This window comes from Dermacentor variabilis, chromosome 7 (assembly GCF_050947875.1).
Source record: "Dermacentor variabilis isolate Ectoservices chromosome 7, ASM5094787v1, whole genome shotgun sequence".
Taxonomy (NCBI): domain Eukaryota; kingdom Metazoa; phylum Arthropoda; class Arachnida; order Ixodida; family Ixodidae; genus Dermacentor; species Dermacentor variabilis.
This window is the reverse complement of record NC_134574.1, coordinates 43629669-43651530: the sequence shown is the minus strand read 5'-3', so window position 1 is coordinate 43651530 and position 21862 is coordinate 43629669. Positions and strand designations below refer to the sequence as shown.

The 21862-nt window shown below is 46.4% G+C and overlaps 1 protein-coding gene across 6 annotated transcripts in view; it reads right to left on the bottom strand.

Moving 5' to 3' along the window:
* LOC142587412 (uncharacterized) overlaps positions 1-21862 on the bottom strand; it is a 116242-nt gene that overhangs the window by 26548 nt on the left and 67832 nt on the right. For all 6 annotated transcript variants that reach the window (XM_075698414.1, XM_075698412.1, XM_075698413.1 and 3 more), the window contains 5 exons: positions 19318-19463; positions 19187-19224; positions 5512-5617; positions 4378-4512; positions 1705-1819 (listed from right to left, as the gene is read on the bottom strand). In XM_075698414.1, coding sequence (XP_075554529.1) covers positions 1705-1819; positions 4378-4512; positions 5512-5617; positions 19187-19224; positions 19318-19463 — 540 coding nt within the window. The remainder of the gene's footprint in view (positions 1-1704; positions 1820-4377; positions 4513-5511; positions 5618-19186; positions 19225-19317; positions 19464-21862) is intronic.

The window sequence follows — 21862 nt, the reverse complement described above, 5'->3', positions numbered from 1 at the left end:
AGGTTATACCACAGCTTCGCTTGCCAACCACCTTAACAGCGTGTATTGGAGCACGATTTTTTGGTATTTTCCATTAAGGACTGCAGATTTCCGAATATTTTTCGGACAAGAAGTATAAGATTGTCTCCCATAGAAGTGCAGTCAATGGCATTCGAATACCGCCCTTCATATACTTTTTGCTGCTAGCACTCCGTCTTCAAAGCCGGGCACTGTGGAGGTACGGGACTACGCAACCTCAGCGGAGGCTACGCCTGAGACGGGCGCTACCCGTGACGCTCCGCCAAGTGCATGTCGTAGTGCACGTTGTATTTGTGTTGACATGAACACCTCTAGTTCCGGTGCCGGCTCATAAGAGTCACTTAAGCTATGCTGAAATTTTGTAGCTTTGCCTTTTCCCGATGGTCAGGACTTTCGCAGCTTATCGCCTTCGTGAGTGATTAAAGCGACGCATCCCCTCTGGCGGAGCATCGCTTTTACCTCCGGAGTACCTAGCCTGACTCGAGCAGCCCGCGGCCCCCGAACAGCAGAAGTGCCAAACACTTTTTATAGAGGCTTTGAACGCAGTGGAATGTTGTGATATTTCAATGTGTCAAGCAGTATGGGAAGCGATAATAATACAAACGCTGTTGCGACTTTTCATTATGCTATAAGTGTTGGTGACATTTGCGCAATCCCCGGCAATATACATTTCAGGGCACCATTGAACAATCATATTTAGTTGATAAGACGCTGTTTGTCGAAGCTAAAGGATATCATTATTGGATAGAACCTTTACAGTGATATTTTGCATTCCCGAAAGCATAAAAGCTAGAAATACTTGTACTAGGCGTCCACAGCAGCATTAACTCACGTATAGTACAATAAAGCATAACAATATTTACCACATTGAAACAGCGCTGCAGAGCTTCTTCATGCGTGTAGAAAGCACTTTATCAATAGAAGGGACAGCACTGGTAAGAAAAATTATTCTTTACTGGCCTATGCAGCTTTGCAGCACAATATTTGCATTGGTTGAATGAAGAGTTGAGACCCAATATGTCATTGCATATTGACGATGGCGCTGTCATGACGGTGAAACTGCACACCTAGTTGCACTACCTAAGACTACCGGTATTCCAGGGGCATGTAAGCTTGTAACCGCAGAAAAATTAATTCAATTCCTAGTTACCTGAACGCACACCTATTTTGGCCTAGCCTCATTAGAATCCGGTGTCATACATTTGATGACCCAGAAGGGTTTGGGTGCGAGCTAGTTGGTACGGATCATTCATATTTAAAACAGCGCCAAAAAACACGGACAAGGGAGGGCACAAGACGAGCGCTGTCCTGTGTCCGCTCGTCCTGTGTCCTCCCTTGTCCGTGTTTTTGGCGCTCGTTTAAATATGAATCATATATCTAGTTCACAATACATAGAGTAGTTCAACCAGCAACGTAAAAAAATTGAATCAGCTCATCGAGTTTGTTCGTAGGAACATTAAAAGAAAGGCTGTGATTATTTGTCCTAAACATTCTCTGACACAGGGCTAAATGCGCTTGAGCAAATGGGAACCATTCACCACAATTACCGCCTGGTGTTATGTGCCTATGACGCGGTCCGGCTCGAATAGCCTTCTTCATATACCTGAGCGCCATAATATTGACATGCGTCAACTATGGAAAGACATACGTAAAAATTCTCAAAACCTTGTGACCCTAAATGCTTACGTCACAGTGTCCTAAGCTCAACGCTGAACAATATGCCACTCTTGAAATCAACGGAGGTATTGGAAGAGTCTTGGCTGACTTTGAAGAAGCAATCTTCCTTAGGCATGTCAGCTTCCTGTAAAGAACATAGCGAATATAAGAGCCGCTGAACTAGATGTAGACGATATAATAATCTGGTTGTGTGCTATCTGAAGTACCTACCACATACACCATATGTAAGAGCCGAATTCACAAAGCTTTTTCGTTCTTAAGCGCTCTATGTTTTGGCCGGCTGCCTTCGCAAATAATATGCCAACGCCAACATTGGCTGTTGAAACTTTTATAGCAGTTGCTCACATTTATTAGGAGCCCCACGGCACCAATGGGCAATTATTTCAAGGCGGAAATATTTAGATTCCAAGCCCACAGCGTTGCAGACAGTCCACAGGATGCACTGAAAGTACATACCAGCCACCAACCTTCATGAGAGAATGTAAATACCTAAATAGATTTTGCCTGAAGGAATAAGCTCTAAGATTACATGAATACTTTGAATAATGAGAGACAATGCGGATGGTGCAAATGCGTTCTAACGTAAGCATCCATTTCTCAATTGGTTCCACTCCCAACCTTGCCGTCAAGTTGTCTGCTCTAAAGAAGCATTGTCCGCGCGTGGAAGTTTGCGTAAAATTTGTGGACAATATATGACATATTGAGTAAGGCATACCTTTCTTAAGCAAAAATGCAGAACGCTACCAATCTCAAGTTCTAGCCCTTTGATGTCTCATTATGTTTTCCTTTTAAAACTCCATGGGATAACACTGGATCTATACATTGGTGGTGCCATTTTGCAAACACTGAGAACCTGATTTGCTGCGGCACAAAAGAGGTAGAACATTGCCATTTTTTACTCACTCTTGCGCAAATATGTTTGCTTGCACTGATGGTTGATAAGGTGTTATTAAAGCATATTGCTAATCATCATTATGGAACCTTTATGAACGAGGCGCGGAAAATAAAAGCGTTGGCGAATTGTATCACCTTCTTTAGGTACTGATAGTTCTGGATAAGTACAGGTTACGATCCTTTCTACTCATCATTGGAAGGAATTGGTGCGAAGAGCCGAAAATTGGCAAACACAGATACAGACGGGGAATGTATTTTAGCTTACCCGTGTACTGTACTGCTTTCGCATAACTTTCAAAATTTACTAAATGCTCGCTAGAGCCCAGTAATTTACTCTCCATGAGTCAGCACTCCTGTGCTGTGCAATGCAGCTTTATCAGAAATAGTAGTCGGACAATACTCTGAAAGCAAAATTCACTCAGGTAATGACAGACTGCCTCTTGGGCAGTACTCGTGGACAGTGTGCGATACCAAATACTGCACCAACAGCATCCGCCGCCACTGCCTTCGAACATTTTACAAGCAGTAAACAAGGAAAGTACTTGACGCTTATACCGCACATACAGAAAGAAACCGTGAAATAATTTTCTTTCTTTGGATGCTGACTATATCTGTACACAAGTATAAACTCTTGCATTTCTGCAACCAATAATGCGAAAGGCTTTTTGAACATATTATTATTTCAGCGTATTTCCTATACTTCCAATAATAAATTATTTCCTCCATGCCTTCAGTATGTGTTCATCCGTATGGCTCTGACTAACAAGAAAAGAACAGACGAATTCTGAGTTCTCTATGTTCCCGTTCATTGCATAGATCGGCTAAAAACTTGCTAGTCTTGCTGCCATCAAGTAGCAAACGAGGATTTATGAGTCAGTGGCCTCCTCCCAAACTAACGTACTACCGAACGCCTGTGGCTAGATGGGTGTTCCACATCCAGCACCTTGGCCGTAACAGCCCTGTCTAAAAGTTCCAGGGATGGTCTTGCACACATATAAAAATAACAGAATAAGTGAATGGAAGTAAGGCGTTATTGTTAAAGCACCGCACGCGTATCACGAAATGTGTGGGTTCGTCTCCCACATGTGGCAGGTCAGCTTTCCATCCACAGTCGTTTCCTCTTATTTCACTATACAAGCATTACAAATAAATGAAAGAATGAGTTTTCTCCATGCTTTCCCTGGTTTCATTACATTTTTTATATCGTTCTGAGTGTATAAAAAGACAAGGCTCGTTTTTCATATATGATCCTCGGAACATCAAATGTAGGCCTAGAATCCAAGTCGGCCTTGATGCGATTAAGCACCATATGCTGGTAATTTCCCGGTCAATCGTTTAATTCGAATAATTTGCTGCTCACTGACTTACAATCTGTGCAATATTTGAGGCTTGATGTAAGCATAGGGTGCACATTGTGCACGCATGAGCAAGTTGCTCGTGGTGGCGCAAGCTGCGCGGGTGATTAAAGTGCGGGGTAGCTTGTACTGGGGTCGGTTGCACAGCTGCGTCAGTTATTCCGCGCCATTCTCTCTTGGTGCACATTTGGTGCGGATGCATTATTTGTTGCCTCTACTGGTGCAGCAACTTTTTAAGGTCACGCTAGTCGGAGCTCCAATTTACTTTGTCACTAAATTCACACACGGGCCAACACAAACCTGAAAGTTTCATATGTTTGCTTCAGAAAGGGTGTGCGAATGCACATCTGGAAACTTGAGATGGTGCATGGCTTTCCTAATATCATCAGTCTCAATGCGCTTTTAAATGAATGTCCTGTGTTTTAGTTGTCACCTTATTGCTTCTGGCAACTGACGCATTGTACACTCCGAGAAAGTCAAAGGGAGGTGGAGGTCTGTTCCCATGAGGTGTCCTTCATCATTCCGACAGGAGCCAGCAGCGCCTACGCCGTCTACATCTATGCCCATCCTGTATCGATCGAAACATGAAGACATGGTTAGGTAACACAGAAAGATAACTGAAAGATGTTATTCAAAAGTAGTTTTTTGTGCCATATTGTCCCATTCCCTCAAATCATAGTCTCTACGTGCGTACTTTTCGACAAACTCCTTCGATCACGAGACATATGGAATTGTCTATTTGGAAATGCATTGATATAAGATCAGCGGCACATTAACGCTGTAGAAATTGGTAGGTTTATATTGGTGTTCCTGTCTGTACACGACCACATCGGTGTGGTAGTTCAGTGTCCTCGAAGTAACTTGCTAGTAAATGAGTTTCGGATAGCCTTTGAGGACAGCTCTAGGGGAAAGAGTAGGCTTTGAATATAAAATCGACTTAAACTCAGCACTGCCTTCAAATGTTAAGTAAACCTTAGAAATTGATAAAATTGTCCATCCTGTTTCAAGACAAGTGCAGGGTAACACTTATATGGTTAACGCCTCTAGAGTGAAAAATGGTATGACAAAGCATTTATTTATTCCTGACCAAATTTCTATACTTTCTGTCCATTGTGAACGCCTGTACAACAAAGTGTACTACGACAATTTTTCCAGTACAACAATTTTAGCGTACGAGAAGACTGATTTGTTTGCTTACAGTGAAGGTAACGTAGTGGTGCCACCACTGCCCTCCTCTGACCCGACAAACTGGTGCTCCGCGCAAGCGCTAACCACCGCACTAGCTCACCAAACTAAAGAGCTTGCTGGTCTAACATGTTGGTCACGTGATGTTGTGGTGCTTCTTCGGACGTGGCCACTCGAGTCGCCTAACTGCACCAGTAGCGCCATCGGATGTCGCCCGGCTTCTGCTGACGCGGCCGCAATACTTTCGCATGCATGCATGTAGGGATAATTAGGTGCCCATTAAATTTTAATGTTTAGTTATTTATTATTTTGGTAGATATGAAATATGTCAACATTCTGCATCTGTGGTTAGTTGGCTGAGTAATTAAAGAGCATCACTTACGAATTCAGGAAAACCTTCACAAGTGTGTTCACGGCTAAAAAGCTTCCATCGTCTTTCACCAACACAAGGTTGTCTGGCGTGCACAAACTTCCCTTCAGTGCAAAGCCTAAAATAGAAATTTTATCTTAAACCGGATACAATATACAATTTGTAATGAAATGAGGCTGTTTACGAAGAATTATGAAAGCGGAAGTCCAGAAACCTTTGGCTTATTTGCACAAATCAAATTACGACAGAAGTCAACTAACGACGACTGTCGCTTGTAAGGCGACAAACTTTCAACCAATGTACTGGCGATCCTTATTCATGTAGTAAGATTTATTTAACAAGCGTAGTGGTCATTGTACGACGTGCCTTGGTTCGTTTATATGTGACATACGCCAGTATTGCCCCATATTGTGATGACATACGCTTGCCAAAGTGGCCCATGAACATGGTGGCGGGACGAACACTATATGACGCTGACGTACTGAAGACCATGGAATGACGATGAAGGAATGTAGCGCCGAAGACAAAGTGATATAACGACGCCGGCATGTTCACAATGGGAGGACGATTCTTAAAAGAAGAGGTTTGTTTTAACTATGAGAGCGTGACTTGAGCATAATGAAATGATGGCGAGTGCGTGACAACAATGTTGTGACGATAGCGATATGACGACAGCCGAATAAAAATCTTGAATGGCGACGCTGGTATATGCTACGACCGCATGGGGGCAATACAAGACAATGCATGCCTGATAGGGTGTCTGGCGATGACGCAATGATGACTATGGCATGATAATGCTGGCTTAGTCGCGATTGAAAGAATACAGCTTGATTGCATTAAAGCTAACCTGTAGACATGACGAAAGCATATTATGACAACGGTATGACGATAAAAGGATGACGTAACTGAAGCGATGTCGATGGCAAAACGAAAGCGTGATAAGGACGAGATCACGAGAGTCGGGTGTCCAAGTTATAATGATGATCTAGCGACCATCCATCACTGCGCCTTGCCTCGTCGTGCGGTTCATTGCACCTTGCTCTTTCTTGGAAACGAGGCGGCTGCCCGACTGAGCGATCACCTCTGCCACTCACCAAACCTGCAGTTACCTTTAACTATAGCCAATCGACTGTCCATTCTAAACCTGGCAAAACGCGTAATCCTTTCCTCCGCTAAACCGAGCTACCAACAAGTGGTGACCCAGGACATTTACATTTTCTTTTTCGAGCACTATACATGCACGGCACTGCTCTTATTCCAGCTGACAGAGACGATGCCACGATAACGTCTCCTGCCATAACCGCAGGGCTTCAGCTTCGCACATTTTGGCCCAAGAATCCCCCCGAGTTTGCTTTATGAGACTGGAAGGAGCTGTTCAACTCCAGCGCATCCCTGCACAGGCCCTCCGACATCGCCAATGGCATGGACGACTTGCAAGCGTTTACGCCTTTGGCCACAGCATACAACGACTGGAGACACATAGCCATGCAGGGCCTCGACCCATTGCAAAAGAGTGAGCTCCAAGAGCGCCACTCCGAGGAACTCGGCAACCAACGACTGTCACAAACCCTGCACCAGTTGCGTCACTCACTAGGTGAACACTCCGAAAACGAGAGCGAGCTTGCGCGAGCTGTTCTTCCAACGCCTCCCACAGAACGCATGCGTGATACTGGTGGGTTTAACGACACGGCTAGCTGCACTACCTGACCGCATACGCGATTACTCGTTTCCGCCTAAGCTACCTATCGGCATTGTGACAGTTTCAGAGCGAGGAGACCGACTGTGACGCTTGGATGAAACAGTCAACCGTTTTCCAGTGCACTGGAGGAGCTGACGACGGATGGCAACAATAGACACCAACTTCGGCGCAACCATTCGCCTTCATAGAGAGAGAGAGAGAGAGCCAATGTTAAATGAAAGATAGGGAGGTTAACGACGACTGAGCCCGGTTGGCTACCCTACACTGGCGAAAAGGAAAATGGGACGGAAAGATTACAGGAAGAAGAGAAAGTGTACTGGGGATCTCATTCGGTCAATCACTCCGGATCACAGACGGTGACGCAATCCGGTAGCTTTAGTGGCTTTCTGTAGATGCGATATGCGAGACCATGGTCCCATGGTTCAAGGTGAACGGTGTTCTAGCTAGCTGATTGAGATCTGTGAAGAGGTCATGTCTTTCGTTTTCAACAGATAGGCAGTAGCACAGTAGATGATCTATAGTTTCCTCGACACCACAGGCATTGCAGTCGGCGCTATCAGCCATTCCAATAAAAAACGTATATGCATTGGTGAATGCGCTGCCCAAGCGTAAGCGGCACAGCCTTGTTTCCTCATTTCGTGTTAGCCCTGGTAACTGCCGCCGTTGGAAGAGGGCTCGAGGGAATGCAATATATCTTGGATGAATTCAGGTGTGCGCCACTTCTCTTATGCCATACGGTGCACTAGCTTGCTTAAGTGTTGACCTGCGTCAGTCCGCGATAAAGGTACGGAAACAAGGGTGGCTCCTTCGTGTGCTTTTCTAGCAGCTTCGTCAGCGAGGCCGTTGCCAGAGATACCGCAATGGCCAGGCTGCCACTGAAACACGACGTCGTGTCCTTTCGCGATCATACAATGGTGCATTTCTCTTATCTCGCATCGGACGCTAGTTGTTCACAGTATACGCGACGAAGAGATGATAGAAGACATTGTAAGGCCGCCTTTGAATAGCAGAATATTGCCCACCGATTAGCGGTTTGGTTGTTAATATTATCAATGGCACCTCGGAGGGCAACAAGCTCCGACCCGGTCGATGTTATCAAGTGAGAAAGCTTGTATCGGATGCTTATTGGTCGTGATGGTATAAGCACTGCGCAGGTGAAGCTGCTCTGAGTGGAAGAGCCATCCGTATATCTGAGGACTCGGTCAAAGTCGAAAGTGTTCATACAATCCACAGCTGCTTGCTTCAAGGCCAAGGGAGGCAGGTCAGTCTTTTTGCTTATCCCTGGAACCGTAAGGCGCACTTCAGGTTGTTTTAAATACCACAAAGATGAGGTTGAACGTGCTGAGTGTGTGACGCCCGATGGTAGAGACGCACGATGGATGTTGACCTCGTTCGAGAAGGATGCCTGTGGTCGTCGTTCTTGCAGGCAGGCAAGAGAGCTTAATTGCATTCGTGAAACATGACGAATCTGGACGCTAAACGTGTCAGTGCTAATGTAAGCCGTGATCGGAGGGTCTTGAGTCATTATAATGGTTGCTGCTGTTGAGGCGCTCCGCGGAAGGCCTAGGCAAACACGCATTGCCTGTGCTTGCACGCTCTAAAGTTCTCTAACATTTGACTTGTATATTTTAGCAAGCACGGGAGAACTATACCATAGTAATTCCCTAAAAGTGTTCGATATAACCGTAGCATGGAGCCCACTGAAGATCCCCATGTTTTCCCGGCGATTAACTTGAAGACATGAACAAAACATGTGAGCCTATTCTTCAAGTGAGCAACCTGAAGGCTCCAAGAGAGGTCCAACTCAATACTGACACCTATAAACCGATGATTTCTCTTGTAGGAGATAGGCTGGCCATTGATGCATGCTAGATAACGAGACATCGCTTTTCGCATAAAAGCGACAGGCGCACATTTTTCTGTTGATGTGGTAAGGCCTTGTGTGTGGAGATAGTCAGACACCTGTGTTGCTGCTTTCTGTAGCCTTGCGCGAACCTGCTGGCGAGTGACCGCTGATGACCACATGCAGATGTCGTTGGTGTAGATTGAGACGCTCACTGTTTCCGGTAGAGCTTCGGCCAGCCCTCCCTTCATAGTTTCGCAATGAACCTAGAGACTCGCCGCGGGAGCTATGCTAGTACCACCGTTGCTTTCAAGAACAAGCAACTCTCGGCACTCTTCATGGATGGGAAACGCACCGGCCTGTCGCTCACGGCGGCATACAAAGTCGGCCTTCGAGCAATCCACGCATTCTTCGTAGTTGACCGTTTCGCCCGCACCCACCTCCTCGTCGACACAGGAGTCGAGCTGTCTATGGATCCCGCCATGGCCGCAGACCGCCAATGCCGCAAGTCCACACCGACGCTCCACGCAGTAAACATCACTGACATGGCATCGTATGGTCTCCGGTCCATAAAGTTAGATATCGGACTCCGTAGCTAGCACAAGTGAGTGTGATCGCCGACGTCGGCTTTGCCTTACTGGGGTGGACTTCCTCAGTCATTTCAACCTAGATGTAAGTGCTCACTATCGGCGCCAGCAGAATAACATTACATTCTTCCATGTACCTTACCTGTAGTCCGAATTAATATCCCATTTGGCGTCCGTACATTTCAGCCAGTCTCAGCGTACGACAAAACACTTCCTGAGAACCAGAAAATAAGGTAGCCCGGAAACAGTGCGCGGCCAGTGAAACACAACGTGAGGCATTGTTTTACCACGTACGCCCCATCTGTCGCTGCCCAGCCATCAATTCTCGCTGGACAAAAGTTGGAAGTCACCCGCCATGAGCTCGAACACATGCTTCAGCTCGGCGTTATTCGTCCTTCCTCCATCAATTGGCCTTCACCTTAACCTAGTACCAAAGCTAGACACTGGTGACTGGCGACATTGTGATTATTATCTACCTTACAATGCGGTCACTACTCCAGGTCAATATTTTCTTCCCCACATACATGACTTCGGCGCCCATCTCGCGCGAACAAAAATATACAGCACGGTCGATTTGATGAGCGCCTACCACCAAATTCCTGTCGAAAGCAGCACCACTGCAAAGACATCAATAACTTCTCCATTTCGCCTATTTGAGTTTGCCCGTAGGCCTTACGGTTTAAAGAATGGTGTCAACGTTTGAAAGGCTCATGAACGAGGTTACGCGCGAACTCCCGTTCATTATTGTGTACCTTGACGACATTCCCATCGCAACTCGCAGAGACAACGGGCACAAAGAGCGCAATCGCCTTCTATTTGAGCGGCTGGATGAACACGGCCTGGTCCATAAGACCCAGATATGCATGTTCGGAGTTGAAACCCTGGATTTTCTCAGTCGTCGAATTTCACCCGAAATAATAAAGCGACATGAATCATAGGTGTGGGAAATCAAGGAGCTACCCTCTCTAACCTCCTTCCGTAAGTTGCGCGATTTTCCGGGACTCACAAACATTCACTGGTGCTTCATACCATCATGTGCTCAAGTTCATCAGCCGCTTACCGACCTGCTCTGTCGTGGCTTCAAATGAAAAAAAATACGCCTACCAGCCAGTGGCGTTCGGAGCACGAACACTCGTTCCAAGAATCTATAACGCTGTTGGCGACTGCAGTGTTGCTAATTCATCTGTTTCCCGACGCGCCGATTCGCCTTATGGTAGACACAATGGCACAGACTAGAGGCAGCTGGGCTTCTTCTCAAAACGACTGAAACCTAAGGAATCTTGCTACAGCACCTTCGGGAGGCAAATGTTGGTCATCTATTGCGATGTAAAGCATTTATGTTCTTTTTTTAAGGCTGTAGCTTTTACGTTCTGACCGACCGCAAGCCGTTCACCTTCATTTATAAGAACAATTCCTTCTTCCCAGAACGTGAGCTTCGGCAAAGTTCCTTTATCTCCAAATTGTCTACAGATATCCGCCATATATCTGGGAACGAAAAGCTTGCGAGCTTTGTTTTTGCGCAATTAATTTTTGCCCATAAACTGACGTAAGATTGCACTAAGATTTCCGTAATAAGAAACACAATGTTTTCCTTTTTTTAGAACAATTGTCCTGTGACATAAACACTTTACCCAGCGCGTTGCGGACAGAAAATTATTTTCTAGGGTTCTGTATATCAAAACCCTGACCTCTTTATGAGACACGCCGTATTGGGGGACTCTGGGTTAATTTTGACCACCTGGGGTTTGTTGACGTGCCCCGATTGGAAAACATGGGCGTTTTCGCATTTCTGCTTCATCAAAATGCGATCGCCGCTGCCATGATTTTATCCCATGACCTCGTGCTTGGCAGCGCAACACCGCAGTCGCTACACCACCAAGGCGGGTAACGCAATGTAGACCTAATGACGATGAAATTCCCATGTGAAAATTTAAGGTGGCAAAATGATCCAGCGTAATCTTTATTACCACAACCTTTACGAGCACAATGATTGAACACACATTTCCTAAGTTCGTCAAAGATAGCTTTTCCTGAAAAGGCAATATCGCTTTAAACATGTTGTACTGCGATTCTGAGAAATTTTTCATTTGCTGGGCAGTTTGAAAGAATTTTGACTGCTGATGCAGAAATTTTTCCACGTATACAGGCAACAATTGTAAGGAGGCAACATGACAGGATCGCAAAAGCCAGTAGCGGCTTGAAACATGATGTGAAATAAGTTGGTTGCACTCGCGTGTATTAGTACATCATTAGCCCTAAAAAGTTCGTTTTACCGAAATTCGACCTGCGACATATTACTGTGCCTTCGCGTGTTCCTGGTGTGCTTTACTATACTCTTTACGACATGAATGATAGTGTAAATTTGACGAAGGGAATATAATGGGCCTATCGTAATTTTTATGGCTGGAAAGCGAAGATGATAACTTGTAAATATGAGATATTTCAGCACTTCTGGGTTAATCGTGCATTGAATCTCGTTAGTTGTGTTAGTGCATGCCCCATATATCGAGTTACGAATGTGTCGCAGGCTACTAGGCCTTGGTCAAACAGCGCTTATGTGGAATGTCACTGTTAGAACAGAAACTAGCGCATGAAGGCAAATGTTTGTGAAATTTTTCAACGTGTTAGTTTTAACTAAAATGGCATCTACCACATGTTTGCTGCATCTAACTCTACTGTTTTAAGCAACCGGTTTTATATGTACTCCTTAATTACCGTTAATTTTGACCTGCGCCGAAATAGCAGAAATACTTGCAATGCCAGAAGTAAATAAAAACACACTGTGCGTCTACCTTCGTTGGCACTTGTATGTCCCTCTCTAGATTTTAGTTCTATCTTGTCACTCGATTTGTACCCAGATCTAGTGGAAAGCTGTCTTATTTATATGCGTCACGCCTATTAGATTTCTTCATTGGTTGAATAGACCACTGCTCTTGCAGTCGATATCTATATATGAAAAGTACAGAATGTATTTTTATTTATTTTTCTAGTAGACGTTTTTCATAGGAGGTTATATAGTAACAATGTCATCATTGTGCAGGTATACCTAAACATCGCACGGTGAAAAAATAACGCTTACTTCCGCAATGTAATGTGCTTTCAATAACTACGCCGCTTACATAGAGCACCTAATATACAGCGAATGACTGTCATTTTTTCGTATACGGAACAGTGGTCGATCAAAGAATGTCGCTGGAGTCTATGTCCGGGCAAGGGAACTTGCCTTCATCGGGGTTTTGCGAACAGATGTCCACTTCTCGAGGAGTGGGCTCCGGCGATATTCCTTGTTCGGTCACTGCTCATCCCTCACAGCCTTCAATAGTCTGTAAATTCATTTTTGTTCCAATTTGTATATTTAAGACACTCGCGCCTGCAGAGCGCTTTTCCACCACTTCTCCATTGACGGAAGAGCTAAAACAGCCGCTATTTTGTTTTGTACTTCACGAAAAAATTTGACTGCCTTTGGTACTGCGGCAAGCGGAACCACGTAACTATTGGACTTACCCACGACCCAGATGAAGCTATGGGTAATGATTATTCGGTGTCTTCTTTGCTTTTATCACAGTTGCCTCGCTCTGCGCTCGTCATAGCCACGCGCAGCACGCAGATACTTGTGCACAGCTGCGCATATCAAGCTTGTTGAACTTATTTGGTTTCCTTTTCAGCCTAAATTCCGGTACTTTCTAAACTAATGAATCGGTCATTATCCGTACATTTGACATTCCACTGCTTCGTGACCGTGTGACGTTTAGTCAAGCTTCCCGCTATGACAAAGTATTGTAGAACATATGGTGGAACTGGTTAGCCAATTCTAGATAAAGAAGCTTCACTATGAGTGACATTAAACGTGTTACTTATGCTCTAGTTCGCCAAACCACTGACCCACGTCTTTAGTAAAGGCGCCTTCTTGAGGGACCACTGGTATCAATATGGTTGTATTATTTTGCGACCAAAAAAGCCATGCTTGAATAACAATAACATGCTTGAATAACAATAATAACTTCTTCAACATTTCTACAAGACCATTTCAAAGTGCTTCTGACGTTTACTTTCGGCTTTGCCGGTATTTAGCGTGCTGCTATCTGTGCGCTACCATGGTTGAATAAGAATTGTCCGTATCATGTTAATGACATTTGAAGCTCATGGACTCTCTTATAGTTCAAAAAATGCATTTCTATCAAGTACATAACAAAGTGTTCTGCCTATGAATCCCACAGTGTCGAATTGGTTCGTCTTCACATTCGCGCCAATTGCACAAATGTCATTAACTACATTCAATTACTATATGGAAATGTTGGCCTGCTCAAATTGTGGTCATGTGAAGGCGTTCGTTAGTCACCGGCATTTGAGGCCGATTGTTAGCATAGTGCAGAGACTCTCAGCCCGAGCAGCATTTATGAGCAAAATCGCGGAAGAGAACGAAAGATTAGAAAGCGCTGGAGAGGACGACCTACTATTCGTTTCAATCCTTCTCTACAATACCATCGGGAAAGAAAAGGGAGCCACCCAGCGACTCAAGAGCTTGTCACTATGAGTGGAAAACAATAGGTCTTGAGGCGGTCGACGCTGACAATGTCTCGTCCACGATGACGCATGTCCAGAGACGGTTCAACGGCCTCCATCAAGTAATTGATGCGAGATGTGCATTCGACAACGCAGTACGGGCCTTCATACTTGAGCAGTAGTTTCGGCGAGAGCCCAGGAGCAGTGGAAAAGACCGAGAGCCACACAACCGCTCCTGATATGAACGTGGGCGCAGAAATGGTGTCTCGGCGAACGCTCTTCGGACGCTCTTGGTCATTTGAAGTAAAGGCCCGTGCGAGATTGCGACATTCTTCGGCCTGTCTGGCTGTTGCAGAAATAGGTGCAGAGTCAGATGCATCTGGCTTGTACGGAAGAATTATGCCGATCATCTGCGACGGGTCCCAGCGGTAAAATAAGTTAAAGGGTGAAAAGCCACTGGTACATTGAGTGGCAGTAATGTAGGCCTAAGTTGCGAAGGGCAGAATAGCATCCCAATTTATGTGTTTGGAGGCTACGTACTTTGCGACATTTCGCAAGTCCAACGGTTAAAGGGTTACGTAAGGCCATTTTCCGCGGAAGGTCATCAGCATTTGTGCGGTGCACAAAGTGGTACTTCTTGAGGATGGCTTCGACGACCTCCATCAAGAAGACACATTCACAATTGCTGAGCAACTCCTGTGGCGGACCATGGCGCAGTAACAATTGCCTAATAAGTAAGTAAACAACATTGCCTGCTGTAGCTGCTGGTAGAGTGGCAGTTTCAGCGTATCGCATGAGGTGGTCAACATCCACGAAGGCCCCGCAGTTACCAGCAGATTTCAGGTCACGTGGCCCATACAAAGCGGTGCCGATGCGCCTGAACGGATGGGTAGGGCAAGGTGTTCGTTGCAGACTGGCTGGCGAGAGCACGGTGAAGATTCCCGGCGCTGAAAGTCGCGGCACGAGGGAACGAACTTCTGAGCATAGCTACACATACCGTGCTGGTGGTACCGCCGTCGAATGCGCTGGTAAGTTCCGAATGCTCCCGAGTATGCACACTGTGCGTGAGAGTGAAATCACGCGCATATTTCAAAACGCAGACTGCCGGGTACTACTAGAATCCACTGGCAGCCATCGGCTGTGTAATTGTGTCGGTGGAGTACGTCGTCGCGAATGGCAAAATGCTGGGCTTGACGACGTAACGTGCGAGAGGTTGGTTGTGCCGATGGATTAGAGAGGAAGTCTATCATGGAGGCGATTCAGAGGTTCTTGCGGCGTTCGGAAGCGATGGTGCGAACGTCGGGGGAAGAAACGGCAAGCTGGGATACGAAGCAGCGGCAATTGTCGGTGGGCGAGGGATAGCACGAGAGGGTGTCGGTGTCGGAGTGCAGGCGGCCGCTATGGTAGAGCACGCGAATATCGTAGTCCTGCAGCCGAAGTGCCGAATGAGCCAGGTAGCCAGAGGGGTCCTTCAGTGACGAGTACCGACAAAGTGTGTGGTGGTCCGTGGCGACGTCAAACGCGCGGCCAGACGATAAAAATATGAACGGAACTTATTAAGAGCCCAAGCGATCGCCAACATTCTTTTTCCGTTACGGTGTAGTTACTTTCGGCTTTCGTAAGCGTGCGACTTGCATATGCCACAGCATATTCATAATGCCCGCGTTTGCACTGCGTAGGACCTCGCCGATGCCAACACCACTAGCATCAGCGAGCACCTCTGTAGGCGCCGTTGGGTCGTAGTGACGCAAAATTTTAGGTGACTTCAGCAAGCAGTGCAAAATTGCCAACGCCTCGTTACACTCTGACAAACACGAATTAAAGGGCGCGCTGCTTTCAAGGAGCTTCGCCAGGACCATATGATGGTGGTGAAGTTTCGGATGAAGCGTCTAAAATAAGAAACCAGAACTACAAGACTGCGCAGATCTTTCACATATGTAGGTTTAGGGAACTCGGCAACAGTCCGAAGTTTGCTGCATCGGGAAGAATTCCATTCTTGGAGACGACGTAACTTGGAACTGTCCACTGCCAAGCAGCAAATCGGCTCTTCTGCCGGCGTAGTTGTAGCCCTGCGTTTGTTAAACACGTTTAAACCGACAGGAGCCGTAGAAGGTACGTGTGGAAGTCAAGAGAAAAAAAACAGCAATGTGTTCCAGATAGCACAAGCACATGTGCCGCCTCAAGACGAGCAGAACTGTGTCCATCATGTATTAAATAGTTGCGGGCGCATTACAATATGGACAACGGTTTACGTAAAATTCGTATAAGCCGTCGTGTCTGACAAAAGCTGTTTTTACGCGGTCGACATCGGCCACGGGCATTTCGAAATACCCTGAGCGCAAATCTAGAGATGATAAGAATTCTGCGCCTTGTATACTGTCAGACTCCTTGTCTATGCGTGGGAGAGAGTAGACTTCCTTGCGAGTGATTTTGTTCAGGCGGCGGTAGTCAACAGAAAACCGTACAGAACCACCTTTCTTCATAACTAGGATGACCGGGGCTGTTAGAAGGTCGTCATCTCGCGGCGATGCTGATCGTCGACTTGTTCATTGATTACACGACGTTCAGCAGGAGATAAACGATAGAACGTTGCCGCAATGGGGGTTCCCGGACCATATCGATGCCATGTGTAAGATTAGGCGTCCGTCCCAAGGAAGACTGTCCTACATCGAAAGAAAAACAAATTGTTTATGAAGCCACGAAACCTGAGACCGCTGCGCCGGTGCAAGGGCATCGGACAATAGAAAAACAGAACATATCACTCAGCGACAGGTGACACGTAGAAACGACTGAACGCACTGGAACTAGCGCAGTAATTATCATTGGGAACGTCCATAACTTGCACGTCTTCAATCACTTCTACGCTGCCAAGACGATCTCCTCGAAGCAGCAACACACAGTATGGCAACGGCTTGCAAACAAAAGTGGTGCAGCAGCCCTGTGTGATGTTAACTGTAGCATAAGGCAGCAGCAGACCATTCCGTGTGAGATAGCAGTAAAATGCAGACAGTAGTGCAACAGCGTCTGAGATTTCGCTGCAGGATATGGGCACAATTGTTGAGGCGTTCGGATGAATGTGGGAGTGTCGGATTGTACAAGTGGTTTCATCAAAAGTGAAAAATTGTAGGTGAGCGGCAAATCTAACAACGACGAAATTTCTATTGCGGCCCCTGAGCAGTGAATAACGGCATTGTGAAGCGAGGGAAACTTCCAGCCGAGGATAAAGTCATGAGTGTACGTGGGAAGGATAGGACGTCGGCAAATATAAAAGGGGCAGTGCAAGCCGCCATGGGGTGAACATGCTGAGCACTAGCTGTGCGGAGGGCTAGTCCACAAAGGGGCGTCGTTACTTCCCGAAGTAAGCGGCAAGGCTTAGCGTTCATAAGACATGCGGTGGCTCCAGTGTGCACTAGTGCATATGCGTTGACACCGTCAACAAAAACTTCGATTACGTTCGAGGTACTGTGGTGAGATGTTGCACACTTCGGCGCTGTCGCATGCCTCGCGTCTTGGACTGCTTCGATTAGTTTTCCTCGTCCCGAATTACGGGGCGAGGTTGCATGGATGACAGTGAGTGTAGTCGTGGAGAACGTGAACCGCGGGTAGTTGCGGCCACGCGCAGTGTCGGTGACATAGCTGACAGGGCGGCGTAATAAGAACGGTTGGACTGAGTTTTTACGAGTGGTGCGGCGCTAGGCGGCTGCCCACAGTTACGAAAACGTGCGACGCCACCGGCGTTGCCGTAGGCAAAGAATATTAGCGGGTTTTCCGGAGTTCGCCCCCGCCTCGCCGGGCCAGCTTCCATCCATGCCACAGGACGCACTTTGCCACAGGCTGATGACATGAGTGCACGGTGGGCGGCAGTCGGGGTCTAGCCACGAAGTCGGCAGAACAGAGAGGCATACTTGACGTGAGTGGCATGGTCCTCGCGACGACTTCAGCTCAGCTGAGTGTTGCAGCCGCCGCGACCTGTCGGGGTGGCGCAACGACGCCAGCGTAGCTTAGTGGTGCAGCCGCAAAAAGATGTTGGGTGAGGTATGGCAAAACTTCGTTGATTTCTTGGTAGATCGCGTGACGGAGCGGATGCATAAAATTCAATACATGCTGTTGGGGATTTGACGGCCGAGCGAAGGATATCAAGGATACCTGGCCTGCAACTTCCTCCCAAATCAACGCTTTAATTTCAACAAGCAACGCTGGCTAGTCGGAGATGGTAGCCAAACTAGCAATGAAGTTGTCGCGCGAGGAAGGGCGACGTGCCAAAGAGCGCTGCCTGCGTAGCTCCTCGTAATATTGGAATATATTGATTATGTCTGTTACTTACTGAGGATCTTGGCAAGTAGGATGTTAAACTCACCGTCCTCTATCTATTTTAAGACATTTCTGATTTAGTCGCCACTCCGAGAGCGTCGCATAGACTTACACATGTCGAGCACATATTCTATGCACATGGTAAATGATTCACCCGGCTGCTGTGTATGTTCTCGGCGCGATTCCGCTCGAAGCTTGCGCACAGGAGGGCGACCAAAAACAGTGACCATAGAAGCCTTGAAGGAGGACTACGTCGGAAAGTGTACCTCATGATGGTTGTACCCGAGACTGGTGACAGCGCGAGATAGAAGAGAATGTAGCTCGGTTCGGCGGGATCGTCACATTGGTTGTGGGCGCTAACTACTTTATATGTCGTCAACCGTCCTCGACGTCGGTATCGTCGTTACTTCGGAGGCGCGTAATTGTAAGGTGGATTTGGTTTGCAACACCATCTACACGCGCGCTTACGATATATTTTGCAAATAGCGATATTAACCCGAAGTGCATATTTTAATTCAGTAGCCTGTCTGCGCGGAAAACGAGCAAGAAATTGGAAAAGCGACATGAAATCATTCTCTAATATTAGCCCTTGTGTTCACTGCACTACTTTCTAATGATTACTTTAGTGATCAGCGCTCTGTCAGGCTTTGCATGCCTTCACGTCGATCCCCTAGGCAACTATGCATACTGACTGTCTGAAACAAACAAGTTTCACATTTAAAATATTATGTATGCCATACTTGCCAGAGCCCCCTGCCCCGTTAGGTGCTGTGATTGTCCGTCTGCAAAAAACATTCATGATCACAATTTAAAATAACTAGAAGTTAGGAAAAACTATGAGTAGGCAGTTATATAGAAGGACACTGTTTGCTTACCTCGTTAGTAAAATGACCAGATCTTTACCAGCGGTATGTCTTCGATACTTCTTAGCTAATGTTGACTTCCATTGGAGAAATACTTCGTTTATGTTCGCTGGCCTCCCAGTTCTAACAAACAGAGCTTGGCTTTCTTCATGTGATAACTTTAAAATGAAGGAGAAAACATTGACTTTCAGAAGTAATTTAGACAGCTTAAACATAATGCCAAGTATTCCCAACTGTTAAGCCGGTGTCTGTTCACTTGTACAGCTAAACGAAGTAAAAATTCAAGATAGAATGGGCTTGGTTCCGTGAAACATTTGTTAATTCCTTAACAAGAATTTATTAAAGTGATAGAAAACACAATTTTTTCACATTAATAATTACCTCATCCCAAGGTAAATATTGATAGAAACACGTAATAACAAAATATATTTGAATTCAATTGCTGATAAAAAGGTGGATGTGTGAGCTCTTGTAGTTCAAGGCATGTTAGCACTACAAATAACTTGAAACTAAATGTTGGCTTGGTAAGCACAAAACGTTCACATACATCGCCACATGTACGAAAATTAGAAGTTATTCGCGTTTATTTACTACTTCAACGAGGACAATAAAACGATATTTTAAATTAACGAGTATAATTATTATACCTTAGTGTTTGGAGTTCTGCAAAAAGAAAAATTCGTTAGAGCTAATCAAGAACGCTATGGGAACTAGTTCAATTTCCAGGCCTAAATCACCGTTTTCCAGTTCAAGATACCACGCAGCATATAGGATACGTTGGTCACTAAGGGACTGAAAAACCCGCGTGCTCGAAGGTGACCTGTTTAGAAAAAAAAAATATTTACGTTTATTACCGCCGCTATATTATGTGTTAAGCAAACATGTATAAATATTATTCGGACTAAAATTATACAAATGTACGAGGAGCACTGAGTTAATCGTTGCCTCTGTAACCGTCGTAGTGCTCTCTCGTGGATGACGTATGCACGATTCGTGCGCAGAGGTTTAGTTGCTGTCTAAAGAACGTATGGCGAAGAGAACTGGGCACCCCGCCGACGCCACGCTCAATAGCCTCAATGAGGGAGCAAGGCCCACGTTCTGACTTCCGCTGCTAGCACGAGGGTTAAACGCAGACAATTTAAGCACCCTAGCGTCCCTGCTGAGCTCACGCGGGTAGGCTACGGCCTCAGCCGTAAACACGTAGCTGATGCTACCTAAGATTGCTCTCGGCAATGAATAAAGTCCACTGTGCACCGTCGGTATGATCGCGTGCACGAGCAAATACTACTGCTGACATCTCGAGCTGCGCGGCTGCTACTGCAGGCTGCTTCCGACTCCATGCGCTTCGGCGTATATCCCCCACCGTAATTTCGGCGCTGGTTTGATTCCATCGAGCATAGGATAAATTAACTTATTGCTCTTGCGAATATAGAGGGGCACATTCCCAGTGGATACCTGGCTATCAAAGTTGGTATCGAAGAGGCTGATTGGAGAACAGCGCAGGTCGTTTGACTCACACAGTGCGCAAGGTCAGCAAGACCCCTGGCCAAGGTTACTTGGAATACGGTAATATAGACCGATTGAGACTCAGTTAACCCAGGGGAAGTGCGTGATGCACCCTAGAACACTAATCGCAATAAAATTCCAGCGGAGATTATGCTGCAGTGAATGGGAACGTTGGCGGGATTAGCATTAGCATTGTGCCAGTGAGTGAAGGACAAGCGAGGGAACAATTCTCAGTTTCCGAAGGAACCGCCGCGCAGCGCTTTTCGCCTCGACGGCCGCACACGACCTTCTCCGCAGTGTGCCCAGAAAGAAGTGTGAGCGAGGAGCACACGCTTTTCGTAGCGTTCGCACGCACCGGCGCGTCATGAGTTTCCGAGACCAGCGCAGGCTTCGCGGCGGCGGCGCTAAATGTGGGCGAGTGTTCTTAGCGAATCACGCTGCAGTATCCCGCTGCAGTATCCGTCCTATACATACCTCGTTTAAACACTTACAATACGCTGTGCCGCTGGATTTATTCAATGTTAACAGTCATCGCATTTTTCGCCAGTGCTTTAATGAGCAGTGTTATCAATGCGCTGAGCGTATTTTTCTCTTCCCTAAAGCAGTCTTGCGAATTGTGTACCTGAGTTAGTGAACGAGGGTATACAGCAAGCGGGAGACCATTCTCAGCTTTCGCAGGCACTGTCGGGTCAAGATTCTCGTCCGGGAGGCCACCCGCGAACTTCTTTGTAGCGCCCCTAGATGGCTCAACGCGCCAGAAACAGGTTCGCGAGAAAAGCTGGGTTTCGCATGACGCTTTTCGACGCATTTGCCCGCATCGGTGAGCCATACATTTTCGAGGCCACGCGCAGGTTTCGTGCCAACATGAGTTACAGTGGTTGGGAGACTGATTAGGTGCAGCTGTTCGGCAAAGATCTTTGACGCCAACTTCGAGCACAGGATATGCGCCACTCGATCGGTGTTCGCTTTTTTAGAAACCTTTCTTATACCAGCTCAGCCAGGTTATTGAGTATGTGGCAGTATGTGCGCGTCGCCTCAATGAGGGTCTTCG